Below are 13125 nucleotides of genomic sequence, written 5' to 3' on the forward strand. Positions count from 1 at the left end.
GAAGAACTCGTGAGGGCCGCTATTGGTTGGGCCGATTAGTGAGGTGGTTGACGACGGGTTCGGCGTCGTGGGGGATCGGGATGCATGGGTCTTACGGGAGTGTCGACATTAGTGTTGGAGGAAGAACCGGAATTTGATGTTGTTGGTCAGGCTGAGGGCCACGTGGTCCTTCGATGGCGCTGGTGTTGTGATTGTTCGGGTGCAAACCCCTTGCTTGCGTCGGTGGTGGAAGGCAAAGTATGGGTGACGCGGCATGTAAAGGAGACGTTGACGGGGATGGTGTGGCTTATGAGGGTGAGGGAAGAGGAGTGTGTGTGAAGAGAAAGAAGAAGAAGATGACAGTGGCGTCGCTTGAAGCGGAGAAAAAAGAGAGGACGACAGGGTCGACGTTGGGGGTGGAGAAGACGGTGTCGTGGAGTGCGAATCATGTGGCGGCAATAGAGAGGAGACGTACAGCAGAGAGGAAGAATAAGAAGTTGCCCCGTCGGTGAGATCGACAGCTTAGGGAGCAAAGAAACAACGTCGATGGTGGTTGACGGTGAAGGAAGGCTCGGTGACGGCGCGACTGCAGGTTCGTGCCATGATGGTTGGCAAATCGGCAATAGGGGTTGGGAGGGTGAGAATTTCGATGGCTAGGAAAAATTTTGGGAAAAATGGGTAAATTTTTTTTAAGGTTTGGGGTGTATTAGGCTAAAAGGTGGCATTTAGTTGCAGGGTTATATGATGTTTGGTTGCGGGTTTTGGGGAATCAAGGGCAGAAAGGCGCTATTCTAGGCTAGAATAGGGATGGAATATGAACTGTTTGGTTGCAGGTTTTATCTTTGCTCTTTGTACTTCCTATTTCTGTTTCGGTTTACCTAGATAGAAGAAGAGAATTTTTATTAATAACCAAAATCAAATAAATAATTAAGATAAAATAATAAATAATTAAAATAAAATAATAAATAAAATAAGAATAAAAATAAAGAGAAATAAAAATTGGGTTGCCTCCCAACAAGCACTTGTTTAACGTCGTTAGCTTGACGCTGTGAATGGGATTATGGTGACTCTAATTGAATTTTTTCGACTGTGTGGGCCTGAGAATTCTCGTAAAATGGCTTCAACCGTTGACCATTGTCTACAAACTGCTTTCCTATTTCTTCACTCTCTATTTTAATAGCACTTTGTGGGAACACTTGGTTCACAATAAAAGGTCCTTGCCATCGAGATCGAAGCTTCCCTGGGAATAGCTTTAATAAGGATTTATAAAGCAAAACTTTTTGTCTTATCAAAAAATGCTTCGTAGCTATTTTCTTATCATGAAATAACTTTGTCTTGTCTTTATAAATGCGAGCATTCTCGTAGGCATCATTACGAATTTCCTCCAACTCTTGAATGTCCAATTTCCTTGCCTTCCCCGTGGGTTCTAACTCCATGTTACAATGTCGAATAGCTCAATAAGTTTTATGTTCCAATTCTACTGGAAGATGGCAAGCTTTGCCAAAAACAAGTCGATACAGGGTTATGCCAATTGGTCCTTTATACGCCATCTGATAGGCCCAAAGTGTGTTATTAAGCCGAAGACTCCAACCCTTTCGGTTGGGCCGAACTGTTTTCTCCAAAATAGTCTTGATCTCCCTGTTCGAAACCTCTGCTAGGCCATTCGTTTGGGGATGGTAGACCGTCACTATACGATGATGAAATCCGTATTTTGACAATAGTGCCTCCATAACCTTGTTGCAAAAATGAGTGCCACAGTTACTGATTAGAGCTTGAGGTGTGCCAAACTTGGAAAAAATAGTTCGTTTTAGAAATTCCACAATAGTTTTAGCATTATCATTATGAGTAGGCTTTGCTTCTACCCACTTAGAAACATAGTCTACTGCAAGAATTATATATAAGTTCCTAAATGAGAAAATAAATAGGCCCATGAAATCAATGGCCCATACATTAAAAATCTCATATACATGAATCGGGGATAGGGGCATTTGATTTCTTTTAATGATGTTACCTGTATGTTGGCATTTATCGCACGACTTATAAAAATTATAAGCGTCTCGAAAAATTGTGGGCCAATATAGCCCACATTCCAATACCTTGTGAGCAGTTCATTTAGGGCAAAAGTGACTTCCGCAAGCTTCTATATGACAAAAAGTGAGCATAGAGGTACCTTAATTTCTAGAACACATCGTCTTATTATCTGATCTGAATAGTGTTTCCACAAGTATGGGTCGTCCCAAATGTAATATCGAGCTTCTCGTCTAAGCTTGTCTTGCACGGAACGTGCTAACTCAATGGGTAGCGAACCTGTGGTTAAGAGATTTACAATATCCACATACCATGGGTAATGAGCCTCAGTCGAAAATAAGCTCTCATCAGGGAACTCATCCTTTATAGGAGCGTCATCAGTAGGTAATTTTAGCCTACTCAAGTGGTCGGCTACCAAGTTTTCACATCTCTTTTTGTTACAAATCTCTATGTCAAATTCTTAGAGCAGCAAAATCCATCTAATGAGCCTTGGCTTTGCTTCCTTCTTTGAGATCAAGTACTTGAGAGCTGTATGATCAGAAAAAACAATCACCTTAGAACCCAATAAATATGATTGAAATTTATCCAAAGTAAATACAACAGCTAAGAGTTCTTTTTCTGTGGTGGTGTAGTTGCTTTGTGTAGCATCTAGGGTTTTTGAGGCATAGAAAATGACATGAGGCTCTTTGTTAATCCTTTGCCCCAAGACGGCCCCCACACTGCGTTCGCTTACATCGCACATAATCTTAAAAGGGTATTTCCAATTTGGCGCTTGTACTATAGGAGCGAACGCCAACTTCTGCTTGAAAGCATCAAAAGCCTCCTTACATTTTGGGTTGAACTTGAATTTTTTATCTTTTTGCAATAATTCGCACAGTGGTTCAGCTACTTTCGAGAAGTTCTTTATAAAATGCCTGTAAAATCATGCATGGCCAAGGAAAGAATGAATTTCCCTTACAGTAGAGGGATATGGCAAAGAATTTATAATGTCAGTTTTGGCCTTATCGGCCCCAATTCCCTTACCTGAAACTATGTGTCCTAGAATCAAACCTTTGTCTACCATAAAGTGATATTTTTCATAATTCAAAACAAGATTAAATTCTATACACCTACTTAAAATTATCGTGAGATTTTTAAGGCATTCATCAAAACAATTCCTATGCACAGTAAAATCATTCATGAAAACTTCAATAATTTTTCCACATATTTAGAAAATATACTCATCATGCATTTTTGGAAGGTGGCCGGTGCATTGCAAAGTCCAAATGGCATCCTTCTGTACGCAAATATGCCGAATGGGCACATAAAAGTGGTCTTTTCCTGGTCCTCTGGTTCAACTGGGATTTGGAAGAAACCTGAATATCCATCAAGACAACAAAAGTGAGTTTTGCCAGCTAATCGCTCAAGCATTTGATCTATAAAAGGAAGAGGGAAATGATCTTTTCTAGTGTAAGAATTCAACTTCCTATAATTTATGTAGATAGGCCACCCATTTTGCACTCGAGTTGGTACTAAGTCTCCTTCAGCATTTTTTTTTTGCTGTCACCCCCGTTTTCTTGGGCACGACTTGTCCTGGACTTACCTATCTGCTGTCTGAAATGGGGTAGATTATGTCAGTATCCAACAGTTTGATTATCTCATTTTTTACTACCTCCATCATATTCAGATTCAACTGTCTTTGCACCTCTCATATTGGCTTAATGTTTTCCTCCAAGTAGATTTTGTGTGTGCATGTCAAAAGGCTTATCCCTTTTAAATTGGTAATGGTCCAGCCAATTGCCTCCTTATGATTTTGTAGTACCTAGATCAAACTTTCTTATTCAAGCTTAGAGAGTTTATTGGAAACTGTAATAGGTAAGGTTTTACCTTTCCCAAAAAACGCATACTTAAGATGTTTGGGAAGCGGCTTTAATTCCAAATCTGGAGCTTGTACAATAGAAGGTAAAAGTTTAGTATTTGATAGAGACAATAACTCATTAACAGATTCATAGTCATCAACTATAAATTTAGACTTATCTTCATAAATGGACTCAAAAGTCTCCTCTATTAAAGAGTCAATTATGTCGACACGGTTTACGCTCAATATTTCACTTGGATGACTAATAGCATCGTAGACATTAAACTTCACGATCTCCCTATCAAATTCCATTGTAAGAGTTTCACTTCGAACGTCAATTTTGGTGCTAGCGGTACTAAGGAAAGGTCGGCCCAACAAGAGGTCTGAAGATCCAAGAGCGCTATCCTCCTCCATTTTTATCACATAAAAATTTGCAGGGAAAATAAGTTCGTTAAATTTTACCAATACGTCCTCGAGGACTCCTTTGAGATGCACAATGGACCTGTCTGCCAGTTGAATGATAACACCTGTTTTTGTCAAAAATCTTGCTTTAAGTGATTCATAGATAGAATAAGGCATGACATTTATTGAGGCCCCTAAATCACACATAGCCTTCTTAATTCCAAAATGGCCTATCTTGCATGGTATTGCAAACATGCCCCTATCTTTATATTTTGTTGGCATTTTCTGCTGTAAAACTGCAAATACATTTTCACCAACACTTACCTTTTCATTACCTGTTAATTTTCGTTTGTTGGTGTAGAGTTCTTTAAGGAACTTGGCATACCGTGAAATTTGTCTGATGGCATCCAATAGTGGTAAATTGATCTCGACATTTCTGAATGTTTCGAGGATCTCTTTGTCTTCTTTGGACTTTCAACATTGATTTAATCATCCTGGAAATAGAGGTTGAGTTTTTAGCAATGGAGGTTTCGCTTGGACCTGTTCGTCGTTTTTGGGATTTTCCTGGGCGTTTTCTTGGCTAAGATTTCTGCCAAGAATTGGTTCCAGTACCTTTCCACTTCGCAGCGTCACTGCATTCGCATTTTGTCTCGGGTTCAATTCTGTTTATGACGAGAGCTTACCTTGAGAACTCATTTTCTTAATTTATGTGGTCAATTCTCTTATAGATGCCTTTGTTTCTTTTTGGAAATTAAGAGTTTGCTGTTGGAAATCAAGGACATTAGCTGCTAATTTATTGACCATAGTTTCTAGAGAAGTACCTGAATCTTGTGGCTATTGTGGAAAGGAATTTTGGTATGGCTGATTACACCGTGGATTGGCTCCATAACTTAAGTTAGGGTGGTCCCTCCATCCTGGGTTGTAGGTGTTAGCATAAGGGTCGTATAACCTTTATGGTAGCCTAGGGAAATTTCCCACAGCATCTAAATGAGCCATATCATCATCATAGAAACTAGGACATGCATCAGTTGTATGTTCAGGTGTAGCACATATTCTGCATACTCAGGCTGGTTTTTCTTTTTCTGCAACAAGGGAATTCACAATATTAGTAAGTCTATCAAGTCTATCCTCAAAGGTAGAATTTGTAGCCATCGTGGAGATCAAGTCTCTTGCTTGCTAAGGAGTCATGTTGACCAACGCTCCTCCACTAGAGGCGTCTACCATATTCATTTCCATGGGTTTCAGGCCTTCGTAAAAGTACTGGAGGAGAGATTGCTCTATTATACCATGTTGTGGGCAGCTTGCATACAACTTCTTAAATAGCTCCCAATAATCATAAAAAGACTCTATTTCTTTTTGTCTTATTCCAACGATCTCTCTTCGTAACTCAACTGCTCGTGATGCTGGAAAAAACCTGTTAAGAAATAAACGAGAAAGATTAGGCCAAGTTGTAATAGATTCAGGAGGTAAGTAAACTAGCCATTCCTTAGCTAAATCTGCTAGGGAAAAAGGGAAAGCGCGCAATTTAATTTGATTCTCAGTTACCCACTGAGGTTTCATACTAAGGCAAACCATATGGAACTCTTTCAAATGCTTGTGGGGATTTTCGTTTTGCAACCCACAAAAAGTTGGCAGTAGCTGGATTAAGTCTGACTTTAATTCAAAATTAGTATCCATAGTAGGATACGCGATGCACAGTGGCGGTTGTTCTGCCAGAGCTTCGGCTAGTTGCCGAATTGTTTGAGCCATTGGTTGATGTGCTAAATTAGGGTTTTCGTTAACCCTAGTGTTAAGTTCTTCTTCTGGGGAATCAACTTTTACTTTTTCGCTTTCAAATGTTTGAGTATGGTTTTCATTAACCCTAGACTCTACTTCGTCGTCGATTCTGACGTTTGGTGGTGGGTTACTCTAAGTCCCAACCACTCTTGACTGCTCTTTCCTTAGCTTTGTTTCCTTACGATTAGCTCTCGCAGTCTTTTCGATCTCTAAATCAAACGCAAGAGTACTTGAAGCAGATCTGGTCATAAGAAACATAAAAAAAACAAAACAAGATTAGTACGTTGCCAGTCCCCGGCAACGGCGCCAAAATTTGACGCAGTTGTTGAGAGCACCAAAAATATCCTATTTCCTACAAAGTAATGAAAAAGTACAATAAAGGGGAAGTAGGGTCGAATCCTCAGGGACCGAATTACACAAATGCTTGTTTCTCAAAATCTTAGGCAGAATTGTGCCCAAGAAAACCTGTGTTTCTAAAAAGATAAAAAACAGAATTAAATGTTTTGATCTGGAAAAATAAAATAAAAATAGAATTGAAATTACGAAATTAAATAAATTAAAATGGGGAATATAAAAATAAACAGAGAGAGAGTTTCTTATGTGGTAAGATTCTAGCCTCCGGTTGTCTCGATTCGCCTTGGGTCCAATCCTTAGCTTTTAAGTGATCCTTCTCAAGTAGAGTAAGCCAGTTATAGTGGAAGAGGACGCATACGACCACCAGTTCCAAGAATTTAGACTTAAGATTTGGCGGAACCTGACTCTAGCTAGTAATCGCTTTTGTAGGACTATTTTCTTCTAGATCATCACTTCCCAACGGTGAATACCATGCCATTTTGTCTTTTGGACTCGCCAACTTTTGACGTAGAAAGCCAACGAACCGATTGTGCAACCTTCCCAAAACTTACAAGGCGACCGTTCCTTGCACAAGTTGAAAAGATCACCTATTAAGGGATATGGACGGAAGCGTCAGCCCCGTAATGCAGAGAAGCAATGAATACCCTGTTGAGAAGGCTAGGCGCAGATTCTAAGCCTCATGAACCTTTTTGGGGAATTTCAAAAACCTTTGGCTAGATTAGATTTTGTGGCTCATGATTTTTGGGGAAAAACAAAAAATAATAGAAAGAGAAATTTTTTATTGAAATATGAAAAGAACAAAAAGACTAAATTTATGGGGGAGAGAGTGTTACAGCCAAAAGATGATGTCCCATTTGTGTCACTTCATCCCCTATTTATAGTACTAAGAAACCTAGTCTATTCCTAATTAAATTTTACAAGATAAATACAAATAAATAAAGATAATTAAAGATAAATAAAAATAAATCCTAAAATTAAATCTAAATAATTATCCTTAATAATTATCCTAATATAATTAAACATTAAAAAGAGTCTTGTGCTATAAAATCTCTTCTTTTGCATTTTTACCCTAAAAGTCTTCCACACTTTGCATTTTCGGCACCACTTCCCTCCTACTTCGCATGTTGGCCCACTTTATCTCCAAATTCAAGCTTTTCACCCTTAAATTTACTTTTGTATTCAATTTAGTCCCTAAAATATAAAAAACCATAAAATGACCCAAATTAGTAGGATCATACTCAAAATAAACATGCAATTAGCACATAAAATATGTCGTTTTAGAGTATTATCACGGGTAATCCAGATTAAACTCATTAGAGCATTTTTCATGAAAAGGATTTAGCCTGGACTGGTAATCCTTTCGTATACATGTGTGGCTCGAGAGTGTACTCTCCGATTTAGTACCCTATAGGTACCATTGAACATGAATTGACAGATTTTGATTCGTACACCTCGAGTGTACTACCTATGTAACCATCGATATTTCAGATAAATTCAACAGGTAAAAATGTTGATGTGAAAAGATATGGATAAGAAATGAGTTATTACACGTATCCAGATGAAATACAAGTAAATGATGATACATGACATATGATATATGAAAACACGAGATGATGATATTTGTACATAGACTTTATTTGATAAATATAAGTAAAGTTCTGATATGAAATGATCTGAACTCGAAATGAAATATTATGAAATTATACTTGAAATAATGAGATGATTTATACATGTTAAATGAATACATGATGTGGAAAGCATATGTGCATGGGATTTTGATTGCTGTTGAGCCATATATGTTTTGATGATATTATGAAATATATGACTAACAAGGGCAATGAGGATATGTGTAGGGCTTGAGGTCAAATTGATTGAATATGCCTTACATTGTTACCTCAAAATAGAATGAATGGTAAGTCAAGTACCATGTTATACAAAATTACTAAGCATTTTATGCTTACTTAGTTTTATTTTCCTATTTTAGAGTAAATCGAAGTTGGTTGGATTGGGAGCCTGGCGGAGATCACTCACACTATCTATCGGCCCATGTCGGTATAATATGGTAAAACAAATATTGGTTACAATGGCATGTATAGGTTGTATTGGTCATATTGGCATGTAAATGTAAATGATTATTGTAATCTAGCCATTGGAATGGCTAGTGATGATTATGTTTTGGTACATGTATATATATGTATTTAAGTTTACTTTATGGAGATAACATAAGTGTTTATTATTTATTGATTGAGAAAGGTTAAATGAATATGCTTAACTAAAGTAAGATTATAGACATGTATGCATGAAATGAAAAGCCATGATGAATGATGGAATTTGCTTACATTGAATGCTTGAATTGGTTAGTTTATGGATGTGAGTTTTAGTGCAGGACATGGGTGTGATTTTGGGTGAGAAATGAAGCTAGAAATGGCTTTATTTTGTCCACACGTATAGACACACGGGCGTGTGTCTAGGCTGTGTGTGACACACGACCGAGTATATTGGCGTGTAGTTAGGCCGTGTGTCCTCTGCACCTAAATTTTTAAATACAAAATGCTCAGAATTGAGCACACGGGTAGAGACACGGGCGTGTGTCTCAGTCGTGTATGCTACATGGCCTAACATATGGGCATGTGTCTTGGTCGTGTGAAACCTGTATCTAATTTCAAAATGAATTAATTGACCACACGGCCTAGCACACGGACGTGTGGCATGGCTGTGTGCACAAGTCAGAGAGTTACACGGGGTCGAACACGTCCTGTAGCACGGGTGTGTCCTAAGGTCACACGGGCGTGTCCTTTGGACCACCCTGGAAAAATTTTGAAATTTCTCAAAAAATTCTTAGAGGTTCCGATTAAGTCCCAACTCGATTCTAATGCTCGTATTGGACCTCGAGGGTCCATTTAAGGGTCATTATGAATGATTTCAGAATTTGAATAGTAACTTGCATGATTTATCTGTAAATGTTTCTGAAAGTTTTGGTAATGCTCCAAAACCCTGTTCTGACGACGGATACGGGTTAGGGGTGTTACAAGGGATGTGATAACGCACCTCAGCACATATACATTTCATATGTCATAGTGGAATAAGACCATGACCTTAGAAACCCATCATGGGGAAATTCGGTTTCAGGGAAATAATGCTTGATACAATCACGGGTTGAATTCAATGTGAAAGTCCCAATCGGTGGCCATGATATGGTCACGGGTTCGAGTATAATTGGGGGACCAGATGATGGTCGTTACGCGGTCAGGAGTTCAAGTTTTTTGGATACCCGCAAACAATGCCCTATATATACCATACATTAGGTTGAGGCCATAATCATACGAAAAACTCTAGGGACTTCCTGTGTAATCAACTTAATTTTTTCTCTATTTCTAAGCAGCCGATATCTCTAACCTTTCATTCTTGTTCGAAGGCCAACACCGAGGTGGATACAAGAGGGCTCTTAGGAAGAGAACAGATGTTCCAGCATAGTAGAGGTTAAACTCGAGTTGAAATGGCAATGGATGTAGTTATTAATGGGTTGTGTAATAACAAAAATCTCTGTTGCTTTAAAAGGAGCATCACCTTTACTACATCGTAATAGCCACTCCTCGCCTGAAAGTCCTCTTGCGTCAATGATAGTGCCAACTTTCGAACAAGAATGAAGGTTAAAGGTACCAATTGCCTGGAAATCGAGAAAACAATTACACTAATTATAACTAGAAGCCCCAGAGTTATTCTGTATGAATATGCCCTTAAACTTCTGTATGGTATTTATAGGGCATCATTTTTAGGTATTCAAGGTTGAGCGCGTGGCTGCGTAATGACTGTCAATTGGCTCCCCCGTTATACCCCGATCCATTACCACATAATAACCGTCGATCTACGTTGACTTCCACCATTGACCGTACAAAGTAAATCACCCCATAATCGATTTCCTTAGGATCAGCTTCGGAGGAATAGATCCCATCTCGACATGATATATGAAATGTGTGCGACTCAGAGCAATATCGCATCACCGATGAGTTAAGAATACCTCAAATGTAAATGAAATATCCTTTGTGATCGGAATTTTTAAGACTGGGAAATGGTTTATAGTGGAGAAATAGAAAGGATTGGAGAGAAATTATATGAGTGAGAGATGATGAAGCTGGTACATGAGAGCCATTTTATAGGCTCATGGAAGGGTCTATTTGCAAAGGTAAACCTTTAAAGCGCACTGGAACATGTTTTAAATTTGTTGAAGTGTTTAAATCATCTGAAATATTCGAAGTGTCAAGCTTTCCAGCCCAGGGAATAGTAAATTCATTAGATAAATCTTGCCCAGATGAGAGGGCTTCCTGCCAACAGAGAAAGTACCTTCTCGTATGATTTTTGTGCACGTTATTAAGCATAGAATCTCGATAAAGTTACATGAGTTCTGAATGCATGATTAAAATTATTTGCACCATACTGAATGCATGATTAAAATTGTTTGCACCATACACTATACAACAGATGTGTGCATTCATAAAAATAATTCATAGCATGTATTCTCTTTCTTCCTACACAATTCTCTTATAAAAGGGCGTAATTTTCATAACATAGACACACATCAAGTTAATATCAAACAACTCCCTACTTTTTTTTTTGCGTTTATTCATCCAAACCATGATTGATATCGAAATGAGTCAATAAGAGTCAACAAGTGAAATCCGTTATATACTACGACAGTCAAATCTGTAATACAGAGTTCGGGGTGGCATTTGTGAGTGAAGCCCATGGAATTAGCGTTCAATAGTACCTTTCAAATGTGTGAGCTATGGACTAGAATCAGGAGGAAAGTTGACGAATTGAGCTGGGGAAGAATTCAATGTGATTAGCGAGACACATATCGAAACGGTCATATCATTGCACATCTCAAGCGAAAATGTTGTTATTGAGTTATATGTCGAGTTCGTCGATGCTGATAGATCTGGCCCATCTTTGACCTCAGGTACGGTAAATATGGGTACATAAATTGTTATAACGTTGTTTTAAGCACATACAATTTATTTAACCTCAGGTACGGTAAATATGGGTACATAAATTGTTATAATGTTGTTTTAAGCACATACAATTTATTTAGTTCTCGATAACAAGGTAAATAAAAAAATTCATATTCAAAACAATACGTAAATAAAAAAATCTGACATTTGTTATTTATCGATAAAACATAAATAGTAATAATGACAAGTGGTTTGTTTGAATGAATAACCTCGGTTTTTATTTATTTATTCATGACATGTCTATATTGAAATAATTAAAATAAAAAATACAATCAATGGTGTTGTCAGGGAGAATGTGTGCCACAAGGCTATAGATGCTGGTCGTGTGGAGGATTTTTGCGTACAATCGATCGTACCACTGGAGATGTATCTAGAGGTGCCAACCTGTAGACTTCCTCCTCGTTGTTGTCATTGCTTTAGTACGTAGCTAGTACAACCTCTTAGGCGATGGTATCTTTGGGGTCAACACCATCATCATCTTTCTTTGTGGTCGATTACTGTGTGGTCCTCGCCTGCCATAATGTATCTACCACTCCCTTGACCATCGGTTGTGACGATGAACCGCCCCTGTAAAATAGTGATGCACGCGGTGTTTGGGTCATTATAGGTGTGAAACCATAAGGTGCCCCAAATCCCAGGTACGTTGGAAAGGTACTGGGTATTGACAACGCAATCGACTGTTGCATGTGCACTTGCATCAGTGGCGGTGGGTACATGACGACTGTTTCGATATGGGTTTCAACATCGACATTTGTGCAGGGGTGTAGTATGCTGGGGACATCAGTGGAGCGAAATATGTACCTGTGAGAACAAAAGAACTGACCATGTGCGGTGGTGGTCCATAGTGTGGTGGTGTTTGTGAATAAAACACATGGTTTGTTAATTGAATGAGAATGCCTGGAGGGAAGTGACTCAGATATTGCATAGCCATAGGCGACACATATTTTTTCTGGAGTGGATGATGAACCCGTCGTGTGATTGCGTCCCCTTTCAGTATACTTTGGTGGTTGATGTGACCTCTTCACTCAAATTTGTTGACTCCTCTTCTCTAGTGATAGCAGATACGACTTACCAACTGCTCTGAACCATGCCAAGTAATTATAAATTGTCATTGTGTTTGCTGAGAAATTTTTTTGGAAATGGGTATGGATTGCATCATATGATCCTACGCCTTGATGTACTCCCCATGCTGCACCGACCCTATTGATGTTGACCTTCCCCCACATGTCCACCTTGTGCAGTTCCTTCAGGTCTTACGGTGGCGGCGAAATTTGTTGTCTCCACCTGAACTGCCTCAACACCTGATTTGTTTCGTGCATTTCTACCGTCTTGTCCACTATCAATGTCACCTTCATGTCCCACATCTGTCGATTTCCCAACACTTCTGGCGGAATGCAGGATATGAAATCGGGGTCAGCATATGACATCCATTCAAACCAATAAGCAAAATTGTAACTATCGTTGTTTATGAATTTTTTTATAAATCATTACGTAATTAAAATAGGTTCGAAAGAATAGGTAACTAACCTTGACTTTCGACCATTGATCTAACAATAGCCTAATATTTTCTAGAACCTCGGGCAGTCCTACGTAGCTCCACCCATGGTTCCACCTGTAGAAGTAATATGTTAGTCAAAACGTATAATAATAAAAATTATTGTACAAACTACATATTTGTTAATAAATGATGTTTACCTTATCACCAAGGGAACATATATGGGTCGGTCACCTTAGCACATA

At 38.6% G+C, this 13125-nt stretch overlaps 1 protein-coding gene across 1 annotated transcript; it reads right to left on the reverse strand.

The window, feature by feature from the left end:
• Positions 1-1037: 1037 nt before the first annotated feature.
• On the reverse strand, positions 1038-1415 carry LOC107963154 (uncharacterized). Its single transcript, XM_016899732.1, has one exon. It carries the CDS (start codon positions 1413-1415, stop codon positions 1038-1040), a length of 378 nt encoding a protein of 125 aa, XP_016755221.1.
• Between the last annotated feature and the right edge of the window lie 11710 nt (positions 1416-13125).

The sequence above is a fragment of the Gossypium hirsutum genome, chromosome A06 (assembly GCF_007990345.1).
Source record: "Gossypium hirsutum isolate 1008001.06 chromosome A06, Gossypium_hirsutum_v2.1, whole genome shotgun sequence".
In the NCBI taxonomy this organism is placed as follows: Eukaryota; Viridiplantae; Streptophyta; class Magnoliopsida; order Malvales; family Malvaceae; genus Gossypium; species Gossypium hirsutum.